Here is a 13396-nt window from a genome sequence, read left to right as displayed (position 1 = left end):
AAGTGGAGGAGTTCAAGTACCTAAGAGTCTTGTTCACAAGTGAGGGAAGAGTGGATCGTGAGATCGACAGGCGGATCGGTGCGGCGTCTTCAGTAATGCGGACGTTGTACCGATCTGTTGTGGTGAAGAAGGAGCTGAGCCGGAAGGCAAAGCTCTCAATTTACCGGTCGATCTACGTTCCCATCCTCACCTATGGTCATGAGCTTTGGGTCATGACCGAAAGGATAAGATCACGGGTACAAGCGGCTGAAATGAGTTTCCTCCGCCGGGTGGCGGGTCTCTCCCTTAGAGATAGGGTGAGAAGCTCTGCCATCCGGGAGGAACTCAAAGTAAAGCCACTGCTCCTTCACATCGAGAGGAGCCAGATGAGGTGGTTCGGGCATCTGGTCAGGATGCCACCCGAACGCCTCCCTAAGGAGGTGTTTAGGGCACGTCCAACCGGGTAGGAGGCCACGGGGAAAACCCAGGACACGTTGGGAAGACTATGTCTACCGGCTGGCCTGAGAACGCCTCGGGATTCCCTGGGAAGAGCTAGACGAAGTGGCTGGGGAGAGGGAAGTCTGGGTTTCCCTGCTTAGGCTGTTGCCCCCGCGACCCGACCTCGGATAAGCGGAAGAAGCTGGATGGATGGATGGATGTTTTCTTACTGTACCGAAAATGAACCGAACCGTGACCTCTGAACCGAGGTACATACCGAACCGAAATTTTTGTGTACTGTTACACCCCTATTAGAATCGTTTAGAAGTTTACTGTTATATCCCTACTTTAAACAAACAAAAAAAAACAGGATTTCACCGACCAAGTCCTGCAACAAATGGATTTAATGGTAAAAAAAAAAAAAAGTTTTGATTTTTATTTTATGCTTTGATGTTTCGTTTTAATAAAAATGTATAAGATCCAGACTGCACGGAGGAGCTAGAACTTGAAATATGTGGACATCATTTCCGCTCCATTAACAGATATAGAGCACACTTGAGTGTTGCTGTCTGTGCCGTGGCCTGTGGGTGGGTCGGGAACAGTGGAGTGTTAATGGGGAGAGATGGCTAAAAGAAAAACAATGGGGGGGACCTAGGTTGAAAGAGAGCAAAGACCCAGAGAAAACAACTTCAAAAGTTTTACCATCATTTTCGAACTGAAAATATGTTTGCACTGTCAAAAAGCTGGCATTTCACAAAAACCCTACATCGATGATGCAGCATGTCACCTCCTCCGTATGTGCAGAGCTAACAACCAAAAACTAGGTCAAAGTCTATTTTGTCAGCTAACACCATGAGTCTGAGCTTGGTCCTGCCCCACCTCAAGGACATCCCCGCCCCCCTCCTGGACCCACTGCAGTTCGCCTACAGAGCAAACAGGTCTGTGGATGATGCAGTGAACAGAACCCTGCATTTCCTCCTGGAGCATCTGGACTCCCCAGGAACCTACGCCAGGATCCTGTTTGTGGACTTCAGCTCTGCCTTCAACATCATCCTCCCCGGACTGCTACAAGACAAGCTCTACCAGTTTAGCGTGCCCGACTTCCTCTGCAGTTGGATCAATGACTTCCTGACAGACCGAAGACAGCACGTGTGGCTGGAGAAAATTGTCTTGGACGGTCGAACCATGAACACTGGTATTCTTTAGGGCTGTGTACTTTCCCCTTGGCTCTTCTCCCTGTATACAAACTGCTGCACCTCCAGTCACCAGTCCGTAAAGCTGCTCAAGTTTGCAGACGACACCACCCTCATCGGGCTCATCTCGGATGGCGATGTGTCCGCCTACAGGAGAGAAGTGGACCGGCTGGCGTCCTGGTGTAACCTCAACAACCTGGAGCTGAACGCCCAGAAGACAGTGGAGATGATTATGGACTTCAGGAAAGTCACAGCCCCACCGTCCCCCCTCACCCTGATTGACTCTCCCACACCCGTCTCTATCGTGGACTCCTTCCGTTTCTTGGGCACCACCATCACCCATGACCACAAGTGGGAGCTTCATTAAGAAGGTCCAGCAGAGGATGTACTTCCTGTGGCAGCTGAGGAAACTTAAGGTGCCAACAGAGACACTTGTGCAGTTCTACCCGACCATCATCGAGTCCATCCTCACCACCTCCATCACCGTGTGGTTCCCCGGCGCCACAGTCCGGGACAACCATGGACAGCAACGCATGGTACGTGCTGCTGAGAAGGTGATTGGCTGCAGGCTCCCATCCCTCCAGGACCAAGAAGTGTGTGGGTCAGATCACAGCTGACTCTTCTCACCCTGGACACAAACTATTCTCCCCTCTCCCCTCAGGCAGGAGACTACGGTCCATCCAGACCAGGGGTGTCCATTACGTCGATCGCGATCGACTGGTCGATCTCGGAGGGTGTGTCAGTCGATCTCAAGCCAGGTATTAACAAATATACATAAAAATGAGCAATCATTAATCATACCAAGACTTCACTTTCGTCAGTTGTTTGACATTCTCGGCACCCGAGGATCTTGTGAGATGACGCTGGCTGCTGCGAGCTCATATTTAAGAAAAAAATCACTAACAGGGCGGACGCAGAGAAACACATTTTATTTCTAGAGACTCCGTACCTACTGTCAAAACTCTAAAGACCGACTGCACAGTTCCTGTCTTCACCATAAAAGACCTGTTTCATCCTGCCTGTGCTAACAAAATAAGAGTCTCAGAAAGCTAGCGTGCACAAGCTAGCAAGCTACGGAGTTTGATGCCAATGTATTTCTCCCCCGCCCTCAGCGACCGCTTTCTCACTTGTTTGCCCGCACACTCACTGATGTCACTCACCTGCTGCCAGACATTAAAGGGCCACACACATATGCTACTCTCATAACAAAGTGTTTAAAAACGAGTATGCAAGTTGGACAAATGAGATGCCAAATCCAACCACTTTCATGTGGTATTGGACAGAAAGGAGGACTTTTTTTTCCTCCATTTGAAAATGCGGACGTTATCAGCACCACTGTCTAATTCCAATCAATGCAAGTCATCAAAATCAAATACACCAACTTATATTCTTGTCTTCATGAAAGAAAGGAATCTATGTATGTTAAACATGCTTGTATTATCATTAAACACCATTAACTTGTTAACAAAAATGTCTCTTTCATAAATAAATAAATATAAATTATAAATAGGAATGAGGTAGATCTCCTCGACTTGGTCAATTGAAAAGTAGCTCGCCTGCAGAAAAAGTGTGAGCGCCCCTGATCCAGACCCACACCTCCCGCCACCTGAACAGTTTTTTCCCCTGGGCCATCAGACACATTAAGAATAACAAGATCTGATAGCTCAGCTACAGCTCATGTTATTCTATTATGTGTTATATGTATTTTATGTTTCCGTTCTCAAACAATGGCAATAACCACTATTCTGATGCTGATTCTCAAAAATTCAGATTTTTTAGCACTTCAACAATAACTTTTCATCTTAAAAACCAACTCATTCAATGACTGTGTTCAAATTCGGAACCTCCGCATAGTTCATATGCTAAACCCCATATTTACACAGTAAAAATTGTACTCTAAGACAGCTTTTGGCATTAGCCTTATTTTTTGTTGTATATTTTTATATTTTTTCAATAGCATGTATAAATGCCAATTACTCACTTCAGTCAAATCGATCGATCACTAAAACAACCAATAGCTGATGCTCTAGTGCTGGCAATATGGAAAAAAATATAGATCCCAATATGTGTAATGTTATATCCTTATAATACAATATTTTTACTTAAAAACATGTACGTACACACAAAAGGAATGGCTAGTATCTTATCTTTTCCCCTTTTATTTGAATAGTACTGTAGTCCCTGCCCTTGTATTCGACAGTGTGTACCAGGGTTATGTCTACACGAATTAATTCAAAGATGGCATCTGGAAATCCTTGTCGTAGACTGTGCCTTTGGACAACAACTCCTTAAGTTTCATTTGGTGTGTTTGTCTTTTCAGTATATCACAATTTTGAGGTAGCGTTAGTACTTTCTTACGTTTTAAAACAGTCTCTGTACTGTTCTTCATCTCGTGTCTTAAAGTGATAGTACATAATAGACATGTTCCTAGTGTGATGTGTTTTGCCGTTTATTGTTTCTTCCTGTCTGAGTTCTTACATCAAAATCAGATCCAAACAAAGGAGTTCCTCTTTCCTCTTTATGGCAGCAATTACTTTTGGGGTTTTATTGGTTTGGCTTCCATTGTGTTGACATATAAGCCTCACACGCATAGATGTATCAGCACAGTCAAGTTCTTTCCGGTGACATAAAGTTGCAGCCCAGATGTTTAAATTACGATATAAATAGAAAATGATATTGTACGATAGACGTTTTTATGTCACACTATGATATATCGTACTGCACAAACCCTAACTTACAAGTGGACGCTTGACGGCAGTCATAGCACACTGTCTAAACCCATTGTCAAATTACTGTTTTATAAAAACAAACACCACCAAAGTCATTTTTGGTCCGCAAGTTGTAGACATTCAGACCATGGTTGGGCAATATGGCTGAACACTGTATCACGACATAAAACTTTTACATCGGTCATATCAATAATTGATATTTTTTATGACTTATGGAAAAAATAAGACCAGGAGAAAAATATATTAAATGCTGTTTTTTTTTTTCCCCAAATGGCATCTTCCTTTGATTATCATCCCCTCAGATATAAAGGCAGAAAGGAAAGGAAATGTCAACACAAGCATTGTGGACACAATTGTAAAATCACATTCAACACTTAATCTTTTAAAATGAAGGTGAAAAAATAGGAAATATATAAAAAATGCTTAACGTGCAACAAAATAGCGCAAAGCGTGAGAATGTAAACATAGAAACCTGAGAATAACTTAACTGTAGGTTGAGTGCCAGGAAGTTACAGCTGTGCTAAAGTGGTGTGGTAATACCAGTTTTGGTGGGGACAAGCACCAAGCATCATTCACTGACTACATTGGTCAGACTACAGGCTATTTCAAAAATATCAACAACAAAAAAAACTACCGTACTGTCGAGGTAACTTTTCCTGTTTTATTTTGTTGTCATTTTTTATTCAAGTGTAAAATTTTGCTAACAGACAAAGTATATTGTATTATTTGTTTGTTTTATTTAACTAGAAATTGATGTGAAATACAAGTCTTTTTGCATTTGAAAGGATATACATGCTTATAATATGATTATGTATTATCATTAAATCAGTGGTTAATTTGGTCCCATGAAAATTATGGCAATAATATTGCTTATCAGCAATAATTTGTAGGTCAATATGTCGTCAAGCCTAGACCTATTTAATAGGAGTGTGGGGAAAAAATTGATTCGAATTTGAATCGCGATTCTCACGTTGTGCGATTCAGAATCAATTCTCATTTTTTAAGAAAATCGAATTTTTTTATTTATGTTTTTTAATCAATCCAACAAAATATACAGCGATACCATAACAATGCAATCCAATTCCAAAACCAAACCTGACCCAGCAACACTCAGAACTGCAATTAACAGAGCAATTGAGAGGAGACACAAACACGACACGGAACAAGCCAAAAGTAGTGAAACAAAAATGAATATCATCAACAGTATCAATATTACTTATAATTTCAGCATAGCAGTGATTAAAAATCCCTCATTGACATTATCATTAGACATTTATAACAATTAAAAAAAATAAAAATAGTGTCCCTGTGGCTTACACTAGCATCGCATCTCATAAGCTTGACAACACACTGTGTCCAATATTTTCACAAAGAAAAAATAAGTCATATTTTTGGTCCGTTTAATAGTTAAAACAAATTTACATTATTGCAATCAGTTGATCAAACATTTTCCTTTACAATTATAAAAGCTTTTTACAAAAATGTACTACTCTGCTTGCATATCAGCAAACTGGGGTGGATCTTGCTGAAATCCTATGTATTGAATGAATAGAGAATCCTTGTAAATCGGGGAAAAAAATCGTTTCTGAATCAAGGATCGTGTTGAATTGAAAAAAAAAATCGATTTTGAATCGAATCGCGACCCCAAGAATCGATATTGAATCGAATCGTGGGACACCCAAAGATTCGCAGCCCTACTATTTAACCTCTTGAGCCAAAATAGTGGCAGGTGGATGAGCGCTAACCACAATAACTAGGCGTGACAAAGTGTGACTAGAGGACAAATTAACAAGACACGTAGAATGGCAGCAGCTGTGCAGCAGCAAATAAATGTGTGAGTTTCAGGATGTGTGCTCCCCTAAAAGGAGGAAGCCATCAGACAATCAGGATGCTGGTGTGGTTTCTAATCACGCAAGAGACCAATTAAGCAACCGGAGATTGCTTTTAATGTCAGGATTGCGGGGCTTGCTGGTACCAAGACTGTGTTCCACTAGTAGAATAAAACACAAACGAAGAAATAGCTGTTTTTTTCATGCCACAGACAGCAGACGTGACAGCATGTGCAGGAGAAGGCCTGCAGTGACTTGGCATATTACTGCAAGAGCTGCCCATACTAAGCACACATTCACCACAACATAGGGCTGGGCGATATGGCCTTTTTTTTAATATCTCAATATTTTCAGGCCATATCGCGATATACGAAATATATTACGATATTATGCCTTGGCCTTGAATGAACACTTGATGCATATAATCACAGCAGTGTGATGATTCTATGTGTCTACATTAAAATATTATTCATACTGCATTCATATATGCTACTTTTTTAACTTTCATGTAGAGAGGGAAATCACAACTAAGTCAATTGACCAAAAGTCTATTTATTAAAGTTATTAAGCAATGGCACAAACATTCATGTCATTTCCAAAACAAAAAGTGCAAGATTGTCAGCGACATTTTAAATAAAAATGAGCTGCATAATAGGAAATCAAATAGTATTTGTCCTTCACTATATGGTAGGTTACTACGGGCGTTATGAAATTCTCTTCATTCTGTAGCGAGTGACTTTTCAAATGATGCATATTGAGCAGTGCTGCTACTTTTTGTAGCAACGCTTTTGCCGCATACTTGACATATTACGGTTGTCTGTTCAACATCTTTCCGCTTGAAGCCAAACCACCGCCAGACAATGGACCCCCTGCTGTTTTTATTGGGAATTAATTCTTCCTTCATTTGTTACCAGATTCGCACCTTCTCTCTCTCTCGTATTACCACTCGTTAGCATCACAGTTAACGATACCATGTCGCTACCTGTCTGCTCCGCGGGAGCGTTTGACGTTGCACACGTGACGTATGTAAAAAGGTGCGCTTGTTTTATGTCTCTGTGAAAAGGAGAGACAAGAAAGAGTGAGAAGAGCCTGTAGTGTAATGCCCGCCGCTAAAAAGCAACTGCGTGAGAACGTATACTCCAATATCACCATATAGTTATCTTCTATGTCGCACAGAGACAAACCCGCAATATGTCGAGTATATCGACATATCGCCCAGCCCTAGGCTGATTTAAATAGGAGGTTTTGTAATCATGAGCCTGGTCGTGGAACAAAGTATACTTGTAAGTTTAGGTACTTCTGTGCACAAAAATAATTACTAACTTGAGTTTTGTGGCAGCAAGAATGTGTTTTCTTCCCACAAATCAAAAGAAACTATAAATAAGGAATGGTGATGTATGATTAGGCTCCACTGTACATAATGCATTACACTGGTAGGTATTTTCTGGACATACACCACCCTGACAGGACTGGGGAGGACAAATACGATGACGTCAAGTTGCTATATAATGTGAGGGGAATAGGGTGGGGCAGAACAAAAACTTGCTTCCAAAACCAACGCATGTGTAAAATAAACAAGGCCTCCTGGGAATGACCTTTTATGACCCTTTGTTGTTGTTGATTTCTATCGCTGCAGGCCTGACACACTTATTGTTGTTACAGTTGCTGACTCGCATCATTTATTAATGCATCCAATTAGGAGTAGAACAATTAATCCACATCGATTTATAATCCTTAGATTCCACTACATTGACCTGTGATCGGCAAGCTTGCAGATAGGTATCACTCCAACATTGTTTTAAAAAGGAAACAGATTTATTTTATGGATTTTAGTGAAAACAAAAACATTGTATTTAAAACTGGCAGACTTTATGTGAAGTTTAACACTTTTAAGGTTAAGGGCGTTTAACTTTATTTGAGTAGGTCTGTGTTGCATCGCCATCGGTGGGGAAAAACAGAATGGAGGACATCTACGGTGTCACAACAAATGCAAACGCCTCAAGACAACATCATCAATCACAACTGGGGTGGGCGAAATAACAGATTTTAGATGCATCGCAATTCGGACATGGGCGATTGTAAAATCGATTAGTAAACGTCAATAATCGATTAAAAAAAAGTAATGCAGACAGTTCTAAAATTTGGCTCCTTTGTTTTAGGGCACTTATGTTCCAGTTTTACCCGAATTTCCGTTAATAAATGCAATTGTAATTAAAGCAACTGTTTCTTATTACAAATACACTGTTTGAATAGTCACAAGTAATGAATGCTTATTTAGTGAAAAGAAAATGTAAAACTGCATCAATAAACATGAATTAAAGATGCATCAATAATCAATTTTTAGTGGAATCTTAGCTCCTGAATCGCAATCGAATTGTGGTGTGCCTGAGGATTCCGACCTATCACAACAACATTCAACTATAGCACGATTGCAAAAGCCTCTACAAATACAAACTCCACAACACAATAACATAAAGCCACAACACAACAGCAGCACAAGTTACGCTGACGGACCGACTTCCTGTACATAGCACATTAGCATTATGGAAAAAAAAAAATAGTTATTTATGACTGAAAAGAGGGTCACACTTCTATAATTTATCCTGCTGTCACTTCTGTTTTTGTCTATGTTTTGGTTTTTAAGTGTTGTGTTACGGCTTTATGTTGTTGTGGCTTTTAGACTTAGACAAACTTTAATGATCCACAAGGGAAATTATTCCACACAGTAGCTGAGTTACCAATGATGGAAAGTGTAAGGATGGAAACGATAATGCAGGTATAAAATAGACTAAATATAGCAATATAAAATATAACATACATACATAATATATGTACAGTACATGAATATACTGATATATTATATTATATGTTTCTCTGCCATTGTAGATGCCTATCAAGAAAACAATAGCAGCGGGAAAAACGAATGCTTATTCAACCTGAAGGAATTGGTTGCACCTGATTTTTTTCTATGAATTCATTTTGTATTATTTGCATGTGAAAAAAACAACAGTAAAAGTTGCAAGTACATCTATTGTTAATTCAACCTGAATATATTTTGCTTGCGCTTTTTTTTAAATATTAATATTGTAATACATCCTTAATGTTGAAAAACAAAGGCAGAAGTAGCGGGTAAACATTTTACAATATTTACTGTACTTTTATTGAAAATATTTAGATTTTTGTAAATGAGAGCAGAAAAGTTACTCTTGTTAATCCAATTTTAATTTTCGGTTGAACTTTATTCAGGAAATATGTGATTGGATGGCCATTAAATTGTTGTTTGCATCCGTAACTCATTCATACATAATTATCTTTCGAGAAACTACAGGAATATATAAAAGTTCACCTGCAATGTCGAGTAATTATTTCGCTGTCACACTGCTTGCTTTGTTTTTGATTGATTGATTTAAACTTTTATTAGTAGATTGCACAGTGCAGTACATATTCCGTACAATTGACCACTAAATGGAAACACCCGAAAAAGTTTTTCAACTTGTTTAAGTCGGGGTCCACGTAAATCATTCTGCTAAAAAGTTACTGAATCGATTACAACTGAGTGAATCGTTTCTGATCCTATTGTTCTAAAACTAATTTTGTCCGTTAATCATGTCGGCATCCACAAATTCAGAATCGAATAGTTATTAAAACGAATCGTTACAACCAATGTATTATTACACGGATGAAGTACAAACCCTGTTTCCATATGAGTTGGGAAATTGTGTTAGATGTAAATATAAACGGCATACAATGATTTGCAAATCATTTTCAACCCATATTCAGTTGAATGCACCACAAAGACAAGATATTTGATGTTCAAATTCATAAACTTTATTTTTTTTTTTGCAAATAATAATTAACTTAGGATTTCATGGCTGCAACACATGCCAAAGTAGTTGGGAAAGGGCATGTTCACCACTGTGTTACATCACATTTTCTTTTAACAACACTCAATAAACATTTGGGAACTGAGGAAACTAATTGTTGATGCTTTGAAAGTGGAATTCTTTACCATTCTTGCTTGATGTACAGCTTAAGTTATTCAACAGTCCGGGGTCTTGTCGTATTTTACGCTTCATAATGTGCCACACATTTTCGATGGGCGACATGTCTGGACTGCAGGCGGGCCAGGAAAGTACCCGCACTCTTTTACTACGAAGCCACGCTGTTGTAACACGTGGCTTGGCATTTTTTTGCTGAAATAAGCAGGGGCGTCCATGATAACGTTGCTTGGATGACAACATATGTTGCTCCAAAACCTCTATAGACCATTCAGCATTAACGGTGCCTTCACAGATGTGTTAGTTACCCATGCCTTGGGCACTAATACACCCCCATACCATCACAGATGCTGGCTTTTGAACTTTGCGCCTATAACAATCCGGATGGTTATTTTCCTCTTTGTTCCGGAAGACACCACGTCCACAGTTTCCAATTATAATTTGAAATGTGGACTCGTCAGACCACAGAACACTTTTCCACTTTGCATCAGTCCATCTTAGATGAGCTCGGGCCCAAGCTGACAGCGTTCCTGGGTGTTGTTGATAAATGGCTTTCGATTTGCATAGTAGAGTTTTAACTTGCACTTAAAGATGTAGCGACCAACTGTAGTTACTGACAGTGGTTTTATGAAGTGTTCCTGAGCCCATGTGGTGATATCCTTTGCACACTGATGTCGGTTTTTGATGCAGTACCGCCTGAGGGATCCAAGGTCCGTAATATCATCGCTTACGTGCAGTGATTTCTCCAGATTCTCTGAACCTTTTGATGATTTCACAGACCGTAGATGGTAAAACCCCTAAATTCCTCGCAATAGCTCGTTGAGAAATGTTCTTCTAAAACTGTTGGACAGTTTGCTTACAAATTGGTGACCTCACCCCATCCTTGTTTGTGAATGACTTAGCATTTCATGGAAGCTGTTTTTATACTCAATCATGGCACCCACCTGTTCCCAATTAGCCTGCACACCTGTGGGATGTTCCAAATAAGTGTTTGATGAGCATTCCTCAACTTTATCAGTATTTATTGCCACCTTTCCCAACTTCTTTGTCACGTGTTGCTGGCATCCATTTCTAAAGTTAATGATTATTTGCAAAAACAAAAATGTTTATCAATTTTAACATCAAATATGTTGTCTTTGTAGCATATTCAATTGAATATGGGTTGAACATTATTTGCTAATCATTGTATTCCGTTTTATATTTACATTTAACACAATTTCCCAACTCATATGGAAACGGGGTTCGTACCATGAATTGATTAAGGTGGAACCCGACTTAAACAAGTTGAAAAACTTATTCGGGTCTTACATTTAGTGGTCAATTGTAGGGAATATAAACTGAACTGTGCTATCTACTAATAATAGTCTCTGTTCAAATTCAAAATGTATGTAGCACACTTAGCTTAGCTTAGCTTAGCTTCAAGCGTGCACACCCGGGCTACCACAGCTTTGTTTATTTACACTTTACACAGCTCGCACGGTTGTATTGACACAGTTAACATTTTCTTAAGTTTGCTACAAGCTTCCCAGCGAGCTCTTTTTTTGCTTATAAACACACGGGCTTTGTCAACTCAGCGGCGACCATTAGCATTGCGGCTAACGTCGCCTAGCTACAGAGCAGCCATAAACAAGCTTAAAACGTCAGCAATTTAAACAATGCTTAAGTGTTCATTAGAAACCATCAATTAGGTAAAGTCGCCCCTTCTCAACCCAAGGCGGATAAATAACGTCAGCATTGCTGGCTTGACCTCACCTGTCTTGAAAAACGCCGCTGTGTCGCCGCCGTCCTTCGTCGTCTCCTCCGCTCCTTCCCCGGTGCTCCCGGTGCTCATGGCTGCACAGGAGCCGTGCAGGTCCTGTCAAAAAGGGGCCGTGAAGATGCCACTAAATCCCCGCTGCTGTCGTCATTAAAGACACGCGGATGGGGCACACTAGTATGGTGGACGCTCATCTTGCCATCTGAGAGCCTCCATCTTGGCGTAGAAACACGCATGAAGCGCTCCGGCGGGCAGCGGGTTCTCCTCCGGAGTGAAGCCGAGGCGGAGAGTCGCTCTGCGGTGGGGAAGAAGGGGCGGGAGGGGCCGCTGGTGCTGGCTCATCCGGGAACGACAGTGACATTCAAATGTCAATGATATACAGCAGGGTGTCCAAACTTTTTCCACTAAGGGCCACACACTGAAAAATCAAAGCAAGCGGGGGCGGAAGACGGCGTACACCCTGGACAAGTCGCCACCTCATCGCAGGGCCAACACAGATAGACAGACAACATTCACACTCACATCAATTTAGTGTTGCCAATCAACCTATCCCCAGGTGCATGTCTTTGGAAGTGGGAGGAAGCCGGAGTACCCGGAGGGAACCCACAAATTCACAGGGAGAACATGCAAACTCCACACAGAAAGATCCCGAGCCTGCAATTGAACCCAGGACTGCAGGAGCCAGATGAGGTGGTTCGGGCATCCGGTCAGGATGCCACCCGAACGCCTCCCTAGGGAGGTGTTTAGGGCACGTCCAACCGGTAGGAGGCCACGGGGAAGACTATGTCTCCCGGCTGGGTTGGGAACGGCTCGGGGTCCCTCGGGAAGAGCTAGACGAAGTGGATGGGGAGAAGGAAGTCTGGGTTTCCCTGCTTAGGCTGTTGCCCCCGCGACCTGACCTCGGATAAGCGGAAGAAGATGGATGGATGGACTGCAGGACCTTTGTATTGTGAGGCAGACGCAGTAACCCCCTTTCCACCGTGAAGCCCCCCCACCCAAAAAGAAATTAACAAAAAATTCTTATTTTTAATTTTTTGAGTTGTACCCAAATCTTTGGGTAGCTTTGCGGATAGCCTGCACTCTTCCTGTGACTTGCATCTGCAGAGCGGAGCTTCTCCAAGCTCAATTTAATCAAAAACTACTTGAGATCTTCCATGGCTCAAGAAAGACTGAGTGGACTTGCAGTGATTAGTATTATTAAGCTAGTCGGCCATCAGATTTCTTACAATGATGTCATAAATGACTTTGCAGGAGTGGGTGGTGAAGAACAGAGGAACAAAACTGTGATGTGATGGTCAAATGTGTGAATTAAAGTAGTTTATTTTGATTTTTTTCCCCCAAAAAAATTTGCACATCGTTATGAACATTTGCATAGTTATAATTAGTAGTAACTTTATATTTGTTTATAAACCGTTATGTTTCTGGTAACTCTGTTCATTAATATTATTTAAGTATTTGCTTGAAATTTAATTGA

At 40.9% G+C, this 13396-nt stretch overlaps 1 protein-coding gene across 4 annotated transcripts in view; it reads right to left on the bottom strand.

Moving 5' to 3' along the window:
* The window catches only part of LOC133540068 (triple functional domain protein-like), a 212868-nt gene extending 200509 nt beyond the window's left edge, over positions 1-12359 (bottom strand). For 2 of the 4 annotated variants that reach the window (XM_061882551.1, XM_061882554.1), the window contains exon 1: positions 11919-12357. In XM_061882551.1, coding sequence (XP_061738535.1) covers positions 11919-11997 — 79 coding nt within the window. In that variant the 5' untranslated portion in view covers positions 11998-12357. Of the gene's footprint in view, positions 1-11918 lie in introns of all 4 variants that reach the window. The other 2 variants (XM_061882552.1, XM_061882553.1) reach the window with 2 other exon arrangements.
* Between the last annotated feature and the right edge of the window lie 1037 nt (positions 12360-13396).

This window comes from Nerophis ophidion, linkage group LG21 (genome assembly GCF_033978795.1).
Source record: "Nerophis ophidion isolate RoL-2023_Sa linkage group LG21, RoL_Noph_v1.0, whole genome shotgun sequence".
In the NCBI taxonomy this organism is placed as follows: domain Eukaryota; kingdom Metazoa; phylum Chordata; class Actinopteri; order Syngnathiformes; family Syngnathidae; genus Nerophis; species Nerophis ophidion.
The sequence above is the reverse complement of the archived record's forward strand: the minus strand, read 5'-3'. Positions and strand labels throughout refer to the sequence as shown.